This window comes from Cariama cristata, unplaced genomic scaffold (assembly GCF_000690535.1).
Source record: "Cariama cristata isolate BGI_N322 unplaced genomic scaffold, ASM69053v1 scaffold17464, whole genome shotgun sequence".
Lineage (NCBI taxonomy): Eukaryota > Metazoa > Chordata > Aves > Cariamiformes > Cariamidae > Cariama > Cariama cristata.
Genome location: NW_009611440.1, coordinates 74,757 through 90,810, shown reverse-complemented (window position 1 = coordinate 90,810; position 16,054 = coordinate 74,757). Strand labels below are relative to the sequence as shown.

The 16,054-nt window shown below is 40.6% G+C and overlaps 1 protein-coding gene across 1 annotated transcript in view; it reads right to left on the bottom strand.

The window, feature by feature from the left end:
• Positions 1–990: 990 nt before the first annotated feature.
• LOC104160198 (dipeptidyl aminopeptidase-like protein 6) overlaps positions 991–16,054 on the bottom strand; it is a gene marked incomplete at its 5' end in the record, with an annotated part of 38,531 nt that continues 23,467 nt past the window's right edge. The window contains 3 exons of the mRNA XM_009698269.1: positions 991–1,056; positions 3,476–3,550; positions 6,496–6,590. Coding sequence (XP_009696571.1) covers positions 991–1,056; positions 3,476–3,550; positions 6,496–6,590 — 236 coding nt within the window. The remainder of the gene's footprint in view (positions 1,057–3,475; positions 3,551–6,495; positions 6,591–16,054) is intronic.

Below are 16,054 nucleotides of genomic sequence, written 5' to 3'. Positions count from 1 at the left end.
TGCAGGGAGCGTGGAGCTCATTCAGCAGTGCTAGTGGAGCCATGTGTTGGGCAAGAGTGACTTTGACCTGACACCACCAGAGACAGACTTGACGCTCTGCACCTTTTCTGCTGAGATGCTGTGGCTAAACCCTGATTTACCAATGTGTTTTGGGTTACTGAACTCTATAGCCAGAGCCCCACACACTTGTTTTGGTGAAGGATGATTTGAAATAAAAGTTTCTCTACGGGTGTATTTATTCCCCAATGCTTTCCCAAAACTTCACCTTGAGGTTTCAGCCTCAGCTTGGACCTTGCTCTAATGTAAAGAAACAAAAAACAAACAAACAACAGAAAAATCGCAGAAGTATTTTAAAGACAAAGAAGCCTGACGTCTTCCCTATGACCTTTCCAGAAAAAGAACAAATCTTCTGTGTTCAAGGTTAGAAAAGCTCCTTATTATCACAAGGCTTACCCAGAATATTGCTGCCTGAAAGATTAAACTTCTGTAAATGTAAGGACTGCAAAAAAGCACTTAGAATGAAACCTGAAAGCCCAGCTAGCCACAACGTACCCATGTCAGTCTCACAACTGCCTGCCAAGCTTCTCAGGAGAAATATATTTTAAGCAACATGCTTTAATTCATCATCCTCTAAGATGATAAAGTGACACAACAGGAAAATACACATTAGTCGCCTCAGTATCTTTGCAAAATAGGTGTCTGCAAGTTCAGGGCTGTGTTATTCCAATGTGGGTGTGGGTGCCATCACCCAGAGCCAACACTCAGCAGAGATACTTCTGTGCAAATAAATAGGAAAACCTTAGAAGAAAGCTATTGCTGGTAGGAAATGTGTTTGTAGCATATTTCTTAAAAATATTTCACTTCTTTGGAGTGACACATTATGTTTTTCTATTTCGATTTTTATTCCTAGCTGGTATTAAAAATAGAGGCTGAATCCGTTCATATAAATTATTATCCGTTCAGATAAATTATTAATTCATACAATGTATATTAAGATATATACATTCGTAAATGCAGTACAACTGTACAGTGTAAAAAATGACGAAAACATCTATACTCGCAAATAATTAATAGGCAGCACGTCACACTTTTAAATGGCAAAAAAATAAAGCAACACTTTCTGACACCTACAAAATAAGTACATAATAGTTTCAAGAAGTTTCTTTTTTGAAAGTATTTGCAGAATTAAACTTTAAACAAACGCCCTTTGCCCACACATTTCCTGAAATTTCCTTTTGACTTTGCAACAAGGACAACTGCCCAAGGCTTTGCTAATCAATTTCTTGTGTTGCAGAAAACAGCGTAATTTGAATTTTGTCCAAGAATAGAGTTTGAAATGCAGAAAATGTGAAAAGTTAACTAACATGCAACTATTTGTAGCCACAGCCTGCATAGTAAGTGAGAAGAAGGCTGAATAAGTAATTTAACAGTTATTGCAACTTTAATAAACAAAGAGCTGCTCATCATGGCTTAAGGATGCAATATTCAAGAGTGAATCTTACTACCCCTCTATTAGTATGCTTCTTCAAAAAAAATATCTTTGTATCCTTCATAAGCATGAATCTTAAAGGAAAAAGGAGGGGGGTTTGTTTTGTTTTGTTTCAGAAGACTATTTCAGGAACTCTTGCTATGATAAACTCATATTTGAATACTTGAACAATTTGTAATGCTCTCTTACACTGAACATATTTCACATCCTGAAATCTTCCCAAAGGTCATGTTTCCAGCTTGCCACATTGGGTTTTCCTTTCTGGAAGAAGACGCGATGTGAGGAAAGAAGTACCTGGCCGCGTGCTGCTCTCTTTTCTCCAGCCAGGCATCTTAAGCACCACAAACTCAGTGTTTTGCCTGTACCTTAAACCTACAGATCTGCAAGCACTGAAATGCAGAGAGAAGGATGCAGAGGAAACACGTCCAGGTCATCCCTTTCCATCTCCATCCTCCATTGCCTACATGAGGCATTCCTCTGCAGGCTGAAACACAAAGTCTGGTCTGCAAAAGCTCCCATAACTTTGGTTCTTGCAGATCTTCCAAGTGTGCAGTCCTTTCAGTGGATAAAGGTTGAGAATAAAAAGTGAATTTCTTACGACTGTTTTTTAGGAGTGAATTTTTTTCTCTCATAATTTTTGTCATTATAGACTTTTTTCTCTCATTCTCAGAGGAACTGAGGAAGCTCTTTCTCCTCAGGGCTCTTCCAGCTTGCACAATGCATCTGAGCAGTGTCAGCACAGGGCTTCCACAGCCAAAGGCCAATCTCCACTAAAAGAACTGGATTTTATAAAACACCTCTGGCACACAGGGTAGAGGGGCTTTTAGGCAAAGGCTTTGCTTGCTGAGTGGCCATTAGGCTATCTTCCCGATATTTAGATTTAACTTAAGACTTTCACATTCATCTCTGTCTAGAACTCTGCTAAGCTTCGGGGAAGTGAAGTTGCACCAGCAATGATTTCCCAGCAAAAAAGTCTTTAGGAATTACCCCTAAAGTTTCTGATACAGTTTTATTTGAACTTTTTCTAACAATGCACATGGTTCTCCTGACTTTTATATCACTGTGAGTCAGGAGTAACTCCAAAGATGACAGCAGAGAAATCAGATGAGCAACAGAGCCACAACCTCTACTACCTAAAGGACCAACAAATTTCCTTTGACTAGCAGCTGAAACTAGATTTATTTTATGGAAGAAGAATTACAGTTGCTGGTGAGTGAATTATTTTCATTTTGAGGAATTGGTGCAATTCTAGATTATGGAAACAAAACATATAGGGCTTATAGTTTATCCAAGCAGTGCAGCATAGCTATCATTCAAACATTTCAGGTCTTATACCAGTAGAATTTAAAAAGAAAATAAATATTATTCATGTCAAAGAACTGGTTCCCATGTGTTTGATTCTTTAGTCATCATTTAAAAATGACTCATTACACTTTTCTCTTTTGAAGTTTGGTAGAAAATTCGCCCTAATCTAAAACTTAGTAGTAACTCAATGGTGATTTCTTACGAATGATTTATAACTAACCCTCTGAAGAAAAGGATTTATAATGAAAGTGATAGCTCAACCCTAACTGCAGCACTGGGAACAGTGACACCATAATTAATGTATTATTTCAGTTGTGGGAGACACTGACAGTTGCTTTTTGTTCTGGGGAAGAAATTTATAGCGTGACTGAAAAAGGCACCATGGAAAAAAAATTCACAGAAGACGAATAGAAATCCTTGTAGCAAAGACATGTCCTTACAATCCCCCTCCCAAAGACTATAAAATCCTGGCAATGACAGTGTTTCCTCTACGGTGTAATTTATACCTTTCTCCTCTACTAGATGGCAGTATGACATGCTCTCAGAATATCTAAGTGAGGGGGTTTCTTTGTTTCATAGGAAGCAATTAATTTAAAATACCATCTTACTGGCATAGAGGTTTAAAAAAACAAACAAACTTGCCACTGGCTGTGTATTTTGAAATCAAATCTATTTACTTACTGGTTCAACATTAAAAGCAAAAAGTGCATATTCCTGGTCAGGTGATACTTCATATCGAATAGCCTTTAAGGAGACCTAGAAAATAAATCAAACATTGAAATAAATATTTTCCAGTTTTCAAGCCAATGATATCTAGAACTAATTTTTATGACCATCTTTCTAACGATGAAGAATATTGCCAGACTAAGTGTCTTGAAAAATGATACTTCACATCTCTTTTCAAAACCCAGAAATGTTACATGGGCAATTATATGCTCCCATAAGAGAAAGTATAACTGCATTGTGACTCAGGGCAGGCAACTATCTCAAAAAATCAGGATTTTCCTTACAAACTTACTGCACAGTGGCTGGAGGGGCAGCTGTGGGCAGCAGGTAGTAGAAAACTCTGATAAATGTCAATTTATTAATTCCCTCTCATTCCCTGCAGTCACTGGCCAAAGTGCAGGAGATGACAAACAGTAAATATCTGCTGGAGTGAATTAGCATAAAGAGACACCACTCTCTCTCCCAATTAAGACAACACTGAGGAAAACTATCCCGTTTTCCCCAGTTAAAAAAGTCTTTGGGATGCTGTGGTGATACAGCTTTCCAGGTGCCCCCTGACCTGCGTTCTGCAAAAAGCTGTGCTGTAAGACTTACTAACAAGAAGAGATGCCAAAATATCTCAGACTTGTCAGGAATTACCTTTTCCCTGCTCCACTTACCATTTGTGTAGTACAGACATTTCTCCTTTCCAGTGTGTTTCAATATAATACATTGCCAGCACACACAGCACCAAGGTCAAAGAGAGATGCCACTAACACGCCACTCATCCACTGCCTTTTAAATCTCAGCCTCTCACCTAACAAATTAGATGCAAGTCCTCCATTCCCTTGGAGCAAAATGTAAGGGGGAATTTGTGCTGCAGGGAAATGCACAGCATCCCACTGGGAGAGTCCTCCCCAAGGCCAGGGAGGCTGGAGGCGGTGCGTGGGGAACCCAGGGGACAGCCAAAGGCAGAGGGGACTGATCATAGAATCACAGAGTCACAGAATCACAGAATCGATTTGGTTGGAAGAGACCTCTGAGATCATTGAGCCCAACCTCTGCCCTAACACCACCATGTCAACTTGACCATGGCACTAAGTCACTAAGTGACTCCACCACCTCCCTGGGCAGCCCATTCCAATGCCTAACCACCCTTTGAGTGAAGAAATGCCTCCTCATTTCTAGCCTGAACTTCCCCTGGCGCAGTTCCCCTGGCATCACAGAATAGCTCATTTTGGAAGTGACCTTTAAAGGTCATCTAGTCCAAACCCCCTGCAATAAGCAGGGACATCTTCAACTACATCAGGTTGCTCAGAGCCCCATCCAACCTGACCTTGCATGTTTCCAGGGATGGGGCATCTGCTACATCTCTGGGTAACCTAAGGGGCTGATGGGCCAGAGTGGATCAGGATGGGGAGGTACCAGGGGAGTGTGAGAGCCAGCAATGTCAGCATGAAGACAGATCTTATTTACTGCTATATTAATAACATGGAGAAAGGAAAATATGCCAAGGTAGCAGAAGTTTTTCTGACCCAGAGTTGGGAAGGAAGAGGACAAAGACAACATGCCTGAATGAGGTGTAATGGTGGCTCCTGTACTGGGACTTTTTGGATTAATGTGGAGGTGATGTTCCGCAGATTCATTTACTGAGAGGGCAGAGGAGCAAGGGCAAAAGAGGCAGGAGGGAAGTCACGGCATGAAAAAGTAGGATTAACATGTAACACTGTGCTTTCCTCACAAATGGCAAAAATTAAAAACTGGGATGAATAAACAGAGGCCAAATGGAAGCAGTTTGACTTCAACAGACCTTGACATTAAAGGAAGCCAGCGCATTCCTTTACCCTTAGCAGAATTGTAAAGAAAGGGGTGACACTCAGGTAAAAAGACAATTGCTTATGTGACGTAGAAAAGGTTGAACATTAAATGGCAGTATGTGAAGTTTAAGGTTGGGTTCTGCAATAATAACTCAGCAATAAATTCTTTGTCTCAATAAAATAGAATTAATACTGTATTTGAGCTTTGTATGAGTCATATACTGATACTGCAAAAAAAAATCAACCTGGAATGTATTTTACAGTTTTCTGGTAGATTTACTTTTGGTTTTTGAGTTTCTAAAGCCGCTTTATTCAGATCTTGGGTCATTAAGATAAGTCTCTGTTAGCCATCCTCTGCTTTTTTAGCTTTGCAGTGGTACAGTACAAAAAAACCACTTCAATTTAATCAAAACCTTACGCAGGTACTGCATAACAGAGAATTTTACCAGGACGACGTGATTCATATCTCATTGTTGTAGCGAACATAAGTGTATCTTACTTCGGACATTAACTTCTTATAGGAAATATTGAAAACACTCTGACATTTAATGTACTAACTTCTGTCATAATGCTGGCTTCATCTACTACAAAAAACAATGTTGCAAAACACTTTCATCATCATAAATAATACTCTTTATCAACTGTGAATTTATTTTCTTTTCATTCATTTTAATAGACTAACTTCTTTTCCCAATAATTTCTTAGGGTTTCTCTCATACGCAGCTCCACTTCCATTTATCATAACTATTCATTAATAACACTGAAATTACATTTCAATCATTAGGCAAGAAAAATCAGCAAATCCACAAATTAAAAAATAAGTATTTGCATGAAGGAATGTGAAGAATGCTACCAACAGGTAGTATATTGTATCAATTGTCTCTTCTATAAAGCATGCAGGCGAGAATTATGCATCTTTCAATTATACATGATATGCAAGACTAGCTTCAAATATCTATATGATACTTTCCCATAGCATGAAAGAAACTGAGCTTGCAGAATAACAACAAAAGTTAGAGTTCAATTTCACATTATCAGTCATTGTGTAGCCCATAGTATTACCAGGGTATTGCTTCTCCTTGGCAATACACAAAGTTGAAACCCAAGTAATTTTCTGCTTTACTGATCCAACTGCAAGAGAACTGTGAAATTCTGCTACTCATTATAGAAAATACTTACAATTTTTTTGTTTTCTATTAATATTGTTGAATTGTTGGTTTCGACATTCCTCAGAATCACTGTGCCATTCTGGTTTCTATAAATGAATTCAGTATCTGCAAGGAGGAAAAGAAAAGAACATTAAAGAAATCTGAATTTTTCTGTTTGTGTAGAACCTAATTATGGACTTGAACCAAAAGTACTGCTGGGAGCTTCCCTCTAAAGAATACAGACTTTTTTTTTTAATGCAGCCATTGCTGTGATGTTAAAGTGACTTCCAGAATAGTCATTAAACAACATGGTTAGTGTTTGTCACATGTTTATTCTGCCAAACTTTCCCAGAGCTGAATGCAAGAGGGTGACCTGTTTTGAATGTACATACAGAGCTTGCTATATTGTTAGTGTAGAAAAAAACAAGTTTGAAAAACATTCCTTATGCTTAAAGGTTTCCCAGATCCTCAGTCGCTGTAGGAATTTAATAATCCAGATGCCTAGAAAGTGTTTGAAAATTAAAAGCAAATCACCCTCTAACAAAGCAGATTCTGGAACCTAATATTGTGCAGATTTTCCAACTTCACCATTTGTCCTCCAAACTTATACCAGAAGGAACTGCATGCAAAGAAATTTCCATTTTCAGATGGAACAAGACAAATCAGCTTGTCCCTATTGCACTTTGGGACTACTCCAGCACTCAGGACATCTGGAGAAGGACAACAATACCCTCTGGTTGCTGCTGCACAGGCAGGAGATAGTCTCCAGCTCTCAAAGCTCAAAATCTACTTGACAGAAAGGCTGGGTAAGACATATGAAAGAAATTCCAAATGAGGGCTGGGTAGCAGGTCAAAGGTTCAGGATGAAAAAACATCACAATCATAAAGTGCTGTCAACTTGTCAGATGTCATAAACTGAAGTTCAAGTCTGATCAGTGCTTACATGCACTGCCCCACAGATAAAACATAAAACAGAAGCCCCAAGCACACTGCTATTAAAAGATTCAGTAGCTTTTCTTGACCCAGGAGTAGGGTTACTTTTTCTTTTGCGACTTGGCTAAGTTTGAGAAATAACTAAGATTGAGAACTGATGGATCCTACCAAACTTCTATCTCCAGTTTCAGTTAGGGAAACAACTTGTCATTGCCTATACTCACTGTGGCTACCCCAGGGTGGCTACCATGGTGCATCCCGTAAGTGTTAGGGACATGTGAATGATTAAACATTATCCATGGGTTGTCCTGGCATAAGTCAAAGGTGAGTTTGAATTGTCCAAGATTTGTACAAGCACAGACTCAACTCACCGTAACCAAAAACAGGTGCACACTGCCCGGTTGAAGAAAACATTTGATCCAGAGACCCAGTTCTTTAAAACTTTGGTGTACAGACCTAGCATACTCCTTCCTTGTCCATGTTTCAGTCTTCTTTTATTTCTAAGCTTGTGATGACAATACTCATCCCAGTCATTAACTATCTTTGTAAAATGCTCTGAAATGGCAGATGAGAAGCTTCTACACTCTACTTATTACCTTCAATAAAAACAGTCATCTCCTACATATCACAGTTTCACATGAAAGTGTAGGCAGAAAAAATCTTTTCTGAAATTGGAATGAATCAGATTCTGTTAGGCCAAACTGCTGCTGCAATACAGATGATCATCTCCAAACAAGATTTTAGAGACTTAAGATTCTCAGTGTCCAAATCACAGCAGCGGCCCTTCAGACTAACAGGCAAAGTTCTCAAAGCATCTCTGTCTTCTAATTATGGAATAAATCTTATCTACACCTTTGGTCCTGAATAAAAAATGCAGGATCTGAATTAGATTAAGACTTGCATTTGAGACCAGAATAATGAAGAGACTTCCTGTTTGGATTTGACAGTATTAAAATTTCGTCATTAGTTCTGGAGTGTTGTCCAAGGGCATGGCATTTTCATAAGAATCCCTGATTATATTCAGGACTTTAAAATACTGCTTCATACAATTTATGACTGAACAAACCAAGATTCTTAAACCTGGGAAAGAACTGATTGAACAGAACTAGGACAGAAGTCAAAAAAGTCACAAGCAGCATGGAGAAGAGAAATAAATGAATGCTCGTCCCCTGCCTTTTCCAAAATAAATATTGGGAGGCACCAAATGACACCAGTCAGTGGCAGGTTCAACACAAATAAAAGGGATTATTTCTTCATGCAGAAGGTAAACAAGCTGTGAAATTCACAGTCCCAGAGTCGAGTGGGTGCCAGGACTTCATGTGGGTCCAAACAAGAATTAGAAAAATGGAAGAAAAATCTGTCAAAGACCATGGGTCTTGAGGGGAGATGCTTTTCAGAAAGGCCTTGAGCCTGTGATTGCGAGAGACTGGAAGCATATCCTGAATTCTATTCTTGAGAAATTCACCTGCTTTTTAAAATCTTCCCTAAGCATTTGCTGTTGTCCTGGGACAGATACTAGAAGAGAAGATCTCTGGGGTCTGATTCAGCACTGACTTATTTACAACTTTAACTTCCAGCTTCTGTGTCCAGATCACTAAGAAATGTCTTTATGCTGACAATTTAGGAACTGATACAATAAAAGCTATTAATGCTTCCTACACATCTTGCGTTTATATCCTTAGGCCATTAAGGCTGAAGTATTATTTGTTACATGAGGAAAGTATACAGTCAAAATTTTTATTTTGAAGTATTCCAGAAAGAACAGGAATAACTAAACTGAGAGACAGAATATTTTCTAATTATCAGACATTTTGAAAAAGATTTTTGCTTTAATAATCACCTATGTCAACAACACAGAATGTTTTCCAATTAAATACTAAGTTCTAGACTGAAAAATCACATTTTAAATATGACCAGCAAAGCATCTGGATAATTGTAAGCCTCTCAGAATATTTCCTAATTATAGAAAAAACTAGCAATGAAACTCAGCTCAAAGTTCAGTAAATAGGTAAAGTAGCTTATTAATCTAATGAGTCTGTGGGGCTGTTAATATTTGGTAGCTGTTTCTTGAGCACTGCATGAACTGATGGAAGTTACATTACTGCCCACAATGACATTGCTACTAAACTTTTATTGCTCCCTATGCTCCAAAAAACCATAACATTTTAATAAACTATGAAACTTCAAGATGATTACATAAAAGTTGCTCCGTAGTCGGAAGTAGGAGATGAAAGAATTTCCCATTATTTGTTAAAGTGTAAGAAGTTTATAATCAGGTGGTAATCTGCTGTATGTACTTCTAGTATGAATAAGGAAGAATAAACGAAGCAGTGCTGATTTGTTAGGGCTGTAAATCTTGCTATTATATTCAATGCAAGCCATCAACACAGTATCTGAATTAATGAACAGTAAATTGGTCTGCTTAAGAGAAGAACAAATTGCTCTGCATTAGATTCCAAGCAAAACGCTGTGAGGTTTAGCTGGTCTGTAAGTCGTATTATTTTAGTTCTCAAAAGAATCAATGAAGAATATTCCTGAACTTCTGATTTGAAATGTGTGATTTGTTCTAGTGCAAGAGCATTTATTTAAATAGGACATACCTCAATCAAAGACAAAAAGCAATGCAGCAACCTCTGTCTGTAATGAATTCTGTCCAGCGGGTTGATGAGAATTTGCAGTCTGATTTATAGTTGTCACCACAGCTGATAAAGGTCATCACTGCATCTCATTTTTTATACTTGCCTTTCCTTGGGGCTGGTGTTCAGTGTAAATGATGCTGAAAATTGTAACTTTCAGGCATAAAGCCATTTACGCCATTTCTTCAACAGCAGAGTTCACCTCGCCAACTCCTCCCCCTCTTTCAACTTCCAGGAAATTGTCTGGTTAGTAGAATATATTATGTGTCTGGGAGTGTAGACACAGATATGTAGACGTGCTTACAAAAGTGACTGATTACAAAAAGCAGTGATTACTAGAAGTAACAGGGCAGCCTTGGTGATGTACAGAGTCAGCGTAGAGGAATGGGGGAGCCTTGGCAGAAATTTTTAAAAACCTGCAAATCAGAACAGGTGAAATCAGAAAACTTAAGACCAATGATATATTTGCAGTGTCAGAGTTTCCCAGTTTCTTTCTACACATCTTAAATTCAGTTAGGAAATATGTACATGGTGAAAACGGATCTAGTGACAGGGAGCTCATGTCCCCTGCAGTGGCTGAGCCCTCGCCAGGAACAGCACACATGTGGGTTTGCTTACCTGGCTGCTCTGCCCACTGGCCTCTTGTTTAGGGTGAAACAAGACAAAATGATGGGATTTTTCTTAAAATAATAATGCATCACGCACTATGGCCCCAATGCAGGTTTTGCATTTTCAGGCATGCTACCTGGCCAACCCTTTCGAAGGTTTTACCATCAGAAAAGGCACGAGGTCTCTGGAGACTTGCCCACTGATGCTGCTGGGATCCTGAACTGAGAACTGTCAGTTGAAACTCAAGAGAAAGATCATGAGGCCATCACTGGTATCATGTGGGGACCCCAAGTCATCAGCTCAATATACAGAGGCAGCCTAAACAGCCAACAAAATGCTGGACTCCATCAAGAAAGTAAGACAGCATGGATCATTTGCTATGATATTAAACAAGGGAATACAAAAATTCATGGACAACTGATAAACTGACAGATATTAAAGGAAATAGGCAGGATAAACCATCCATCATCCCTAATGCAGGGCTGCCTCATTATGGACCACTAAAAGGAGCCAGGTTCAAGTCCAACATAGCATCAGCTATTGCTGTGGTTAAAGACCCAACACTGGGCTAGAGGAGCACTTGCCTGAGCCAACACCACTTCTTTTTACGTTGCAATGTGTCAGACTGGGCACCAGACTAAACAGCTCATCACAGTGGACAAGAAGGTCTGGGACAATTTCATTTCTAGAAGGAGTAAGTTTGAGTGCTTTGCTGGGTGCAAAGAAGTTGAAGGAATTACATCCAGCTGCAGGAAAATAGATTTGCATTAGCGTCACTGCTCATAAATTTATGGTTGTACAGCTTCTATGATAAGACTAAGTAAGTACACACTATCGGAGATGACAGACTGATTTATAAGATAATAGCAGGACCCGCATGCTTTTGAGAAGAATGTTCATTATTTGTCAGAGATTATGGAAAACAGAAAGCAGAACTATGTGATAAAATATGAGAAGGAATTGTTTAGGAATTGGCGAATGAAAAGCAGAGGGAAAAAAAGTTGTAAAACTCACATGCAGTAAAACAGCAGTAAGAGTTAGTGAAAGGCAGAAGGCAGTACCAGGACTTAGGACAGCTCCAGTCATTTGGAGCCACAGACTCAGAGGAAAAGGCAACTTCTCAAGTCCTGTAGTTTCAGATCAACAGACAGAAAGATAATTGAATGAGTCTCAGTCTGATGAAAGTCAGCATCAGGGGAATTATCGTTCTCAATCCCTAAGATTAAGGAAGATTGGTGAATAAAGGAAATTTAAGTCCTGAAGTTGTTCTGAACCATTTTAGATAAATGAGTCTCCAGATACCAGCATGACCAGCAAAGCTGGCAAACAAATGATGCCATGTCAAGAGCGCAGACGGCTGCATGTCCCCTGGGAGTGAGCCTGTATCACTCCCCGGGCACCGAGGTCACATTGCACCAGGCCACGTGCACTGCTGGGATGGAGCTCTGCACCAGCACAGCAAATGTCACGGGGCCACCAAGAGAGGACTGGGCACTGTGCTGTTATTTCTCATCCCTACTGCAGTAGGTCCTTGCTAGACGTGACCTTGGGCATGACTCACGGCAGTTGGCAGGGAGTTTGAATCTGACGGCCTTTACAGTGGGGTTAGAAACCCTGAAAGAGTCCTCTGAGCTTTCCAGAAGTGAAAACACCGCATCGTATTCAACCCAATGCAGCCAAATACTGCAGCTGGAAACAAGTCAAGAGCCTGATGTTATCACCCTCTCTCTTCCAGAAAAGCAAAGCTGTTGTGGGGTTTTTAATGACCCAAAGCAGTCAGGACTTTAGAATTTTATCTTAGATCTGAAGGACGACTGTTCCACCAGTCCCGCAGCATCGCCCACCGCGGTGCAGGGCAGCACTCAGCATTCAGCCAGGCTGAGTCCCCTCTTTGCTGATGCAACAGCAGCACCTGAACCAGCTGAGGGTTTCTTGGGGTCCTCCCAGGCAGGTATTGATAAGACACAACTGGTTAGCACTTACCATTTAACAAGATAATGGGCAAGAGGGTTGCAACAGTAGGATGGATGTTTCTTCAGACAGAATTGGTATTTTCAGACTGGAAACTACATGTACTACAGTCATAGTCATTTGGAAAAATACATGAGGATGAGGCAGTGGAATTAAAATCTAAAAAAAAATCTTCTGTTTGTTTAGCATCCCAGCAAGTTTTCTGAAGGGTCAGGTGAGGCCCAGCACAGTGGATGGAGACCAGAGGTGGGGAAAAGAATGAATGTGCCTCTCGGGTTGGCTTGGGCATCTCACAGCCCTCACCCCCAGCACACACACCCTGGGGCCAAAGAGAAGAGTCCGGCTGGAGGAAGCAAACCCAGACTATCCATAGCAGACCTGCGGCACAAAGGAAAAAAAATACTGGCTTGCAGTGATTACCCACATTTGCAGGATTGGGGGAGGCTGCCAGTTTACACTGAAATACAGTATGGCTCTGTAGGAACAGCATCACAACTGAACCGGGTACCCAGGCAGGCTGCGGGCTCGGCAGCAGGGAGTGTTCGCCGCTGTGACTATCGGCATTCGCACCCACAAGCCAGCCCACGCGCAGCAGAGCCCGGAGGGGAGAGAGCAGCCCGTCAGCACCAGGCAAAGCACCAGCCGTATACATTAAGTACAGTCATCTACACAGGCCACGTGAGCATCTCGCATGGAAAGTAAACTGTGGGGGACTTAGGATTTCCTGTAAAAAAAGTGCTTTCTGAGTGACGCAGGGGAGGGGATAGGACAAGTTGAGGTTAACAGGCTGCTGTGTGGGGGGCAAAGACCTTAAAAAAAACCTTAATCTTGACAGATGCAGCACAAGCACAGGCCTGCTATCTTCAGAGACTGGTTTTCAGAGAGAGAGCCCGAGGTTTTAGGAAATAACGGAAGCAGAGAGGAAAATCACAGAACAGGATAAAATTCACAAAGGAAATAAAAACTGTCAGAAAAAAACAGCAAACATTAACAAGAAGCCCCAAACAAGAGGAAGAAGGTGAATCATGGTATGAGCAGGAAGAAGGATCAACACCAACAGGCTTAGGAAATACTTATTTTACTCTGCTTTCATGAAAGCAGAAACTGTAACTTCTTTAGCAGGCCTGCAGGATTACTGACTCACTTAGGACAATGTCTGCCTAACTGGAGTCATGCAGGAGAGTTGCCCCCTCAAGACCTGCACTCCCTGGGGCAGGTATGGTTTACTCCTCAGAAAAGCATGGGGAATAGATGTTCAACAAATGCTAGGACCATGCATGCTCACTAACTGCTGTAAAACTTAACCACATAGAGCACAATGCAAAATAAAGGCACAATCAGTTCCCAATGGAAGCCTATTCAGATGTCCAGACAAATGCAATCCCAAATTCAGGTGGAAAAGAAGATTGTTATGACGATGCATTTAATACTATGATCTGTTGTTCTTTCAAGACATACTGCAGTGCATCTATTTGATATTTATAGTATGTACCCATAAACAACCGAATCTGAAATTCCCTCACCAAAGCAGAAGCCAAGCTTGTTTTGACACTGAGATGCTTCCCAGAGGGAAAATGCAGGGAAGGCTTCTCATCCCCTGTCCCCTGGTGCTGCAGTAAGCTGGCTCTGGGATAACAGAGAGAGAGGGAGCCAAGGATCACGAGTGGTGAACAGCAACAAAACCCCATTTCCACACCCACAGCTTCAGCCCACCCTCAGGGAGAGCCAGTCCTTAGGGATGGTCCCTGTAGACCTTGGCACTTGTAATTCATCACAGCCCCCTGCCACTACCCTGTCTTTTGTCTTCAATCCACCTGCCTCCACCAGCAACTACTTTTTCTTCAGCCTTGCTACTCCGCAGTGCAGAAATAAATGAGTCTGTTATACTTCATGATGCTGATGCAAGGGAACAACAGGGAACAGAGAACAGCTTGCTTTTAACAACATCGCTACAGCCTATATTTCCAGGAGACAACTGAAATCCCATTTTTATCTTTCTGGCATTATAGGTCATTATCCTTTTACTGTTTCCAGCATTTTTTTTCACATGAGAGGCTGAAAGGAAAACTTCTTTAAATAGGTGATTTACCGTAATTTAGCTAAATGCTGTATAACGCATTGCATTGGTACATTAAGTAAGTGCAACATGACAGAATGTGCTTTATTATGCAAGAAGTGGTTTTAATTGCTCATCATCTCAATGCAGTTGCACTTGGTGCACCAATATCGTGCTTTTACAGTAGTATCAGTAAAATAAAACACAGTTATAGCTCAGGAAAATTCCCCTATGAACATGCATCTCTAGCAGGCTTGTAAATTAACTTGTCAAAAGTTCAAAGAAGGCTGAGTCCTGGTAAAACTTAAAACTATAAAAATCAGTAATGCCAGTCTGTTTCTCTTTTTTGTCCAATCCCAAATCTTTCAAAAACCAAACTCAAAAAAAAGCTTATTCAGTCTCATAGAGAGAAGACCTCAGCACCAAGCCTGAAATCCAGGCAGAGCACACCTTTGAAATTTCAGTCCCAAATTTGAAACCAGGTACAATTCTGCTGCTGCCTCTCATTTGTGAGACTGAACTCCACTTCAAAGAGCCCCAGTCTGGGAACTCTGTAGGCTCAGATCACAGCTTAGTGGCATAGGCATGAAAAGCTGAAGTCCATGTGAGAAACAGAGAACTCGTTTCAACTTCAAATAATTCATTTTCCCTGCTTCTACCTGCTTTTATAACACATAGTAGGGAAAAAAGACAGACACTACAATTAGGAAAAAAAATGAATGAGAAATCCTCTGGAGTAAATCCATTTTGAATCCATCCAGGGCAAATCATCCCAATTACAAAACTGCTGCAAAATCCTGACAACAACAGTAAAAATGTACATCTTGTTCCTTGCTGCCCTCAGTTTATCTCTCTGTAATGACTGACAGTAGCGTGGGGAATTTGCAGCACACTGAGCTGACTTTGGCATATTCCAGAGCTGAGAAATCTTCCTCAAAAATTCTCTGCCATCTTCTTTTCCTGTTCTGTTGTGCTCAAGTCCCGTACTCTTCAACCCATAGATGTTATGGCAGTAAGTCTAGATGATCCCCAGGTTACCCAAATCTGGACAGCTGCAGATACACTCATCCCTTTGATTCTCTGTCTGAAACTTCCCACATTCAGCACTAGCCAAAAGGAATTTAACCCCATACAACTAATTACCCAGGAAACGATCCCTAATGCCTTTATCCACATCCCACATATTTTTCATGGTTTCACCATGCGTCTGAACAGCAAAACAAAGTGTAGAAAACAGGTAGTGGGTATCAGCTTATCCCAGCTTCGCAATGTGGCCAGTGTGGGTCATGCAGCCCCAAATACACAGTGGCACAGATTTTACTGGGAGTATAAAATCACCAGAGCTTTTGCCATCGCAGTTGCTAGCTCATATGAGAGCTCAAGCT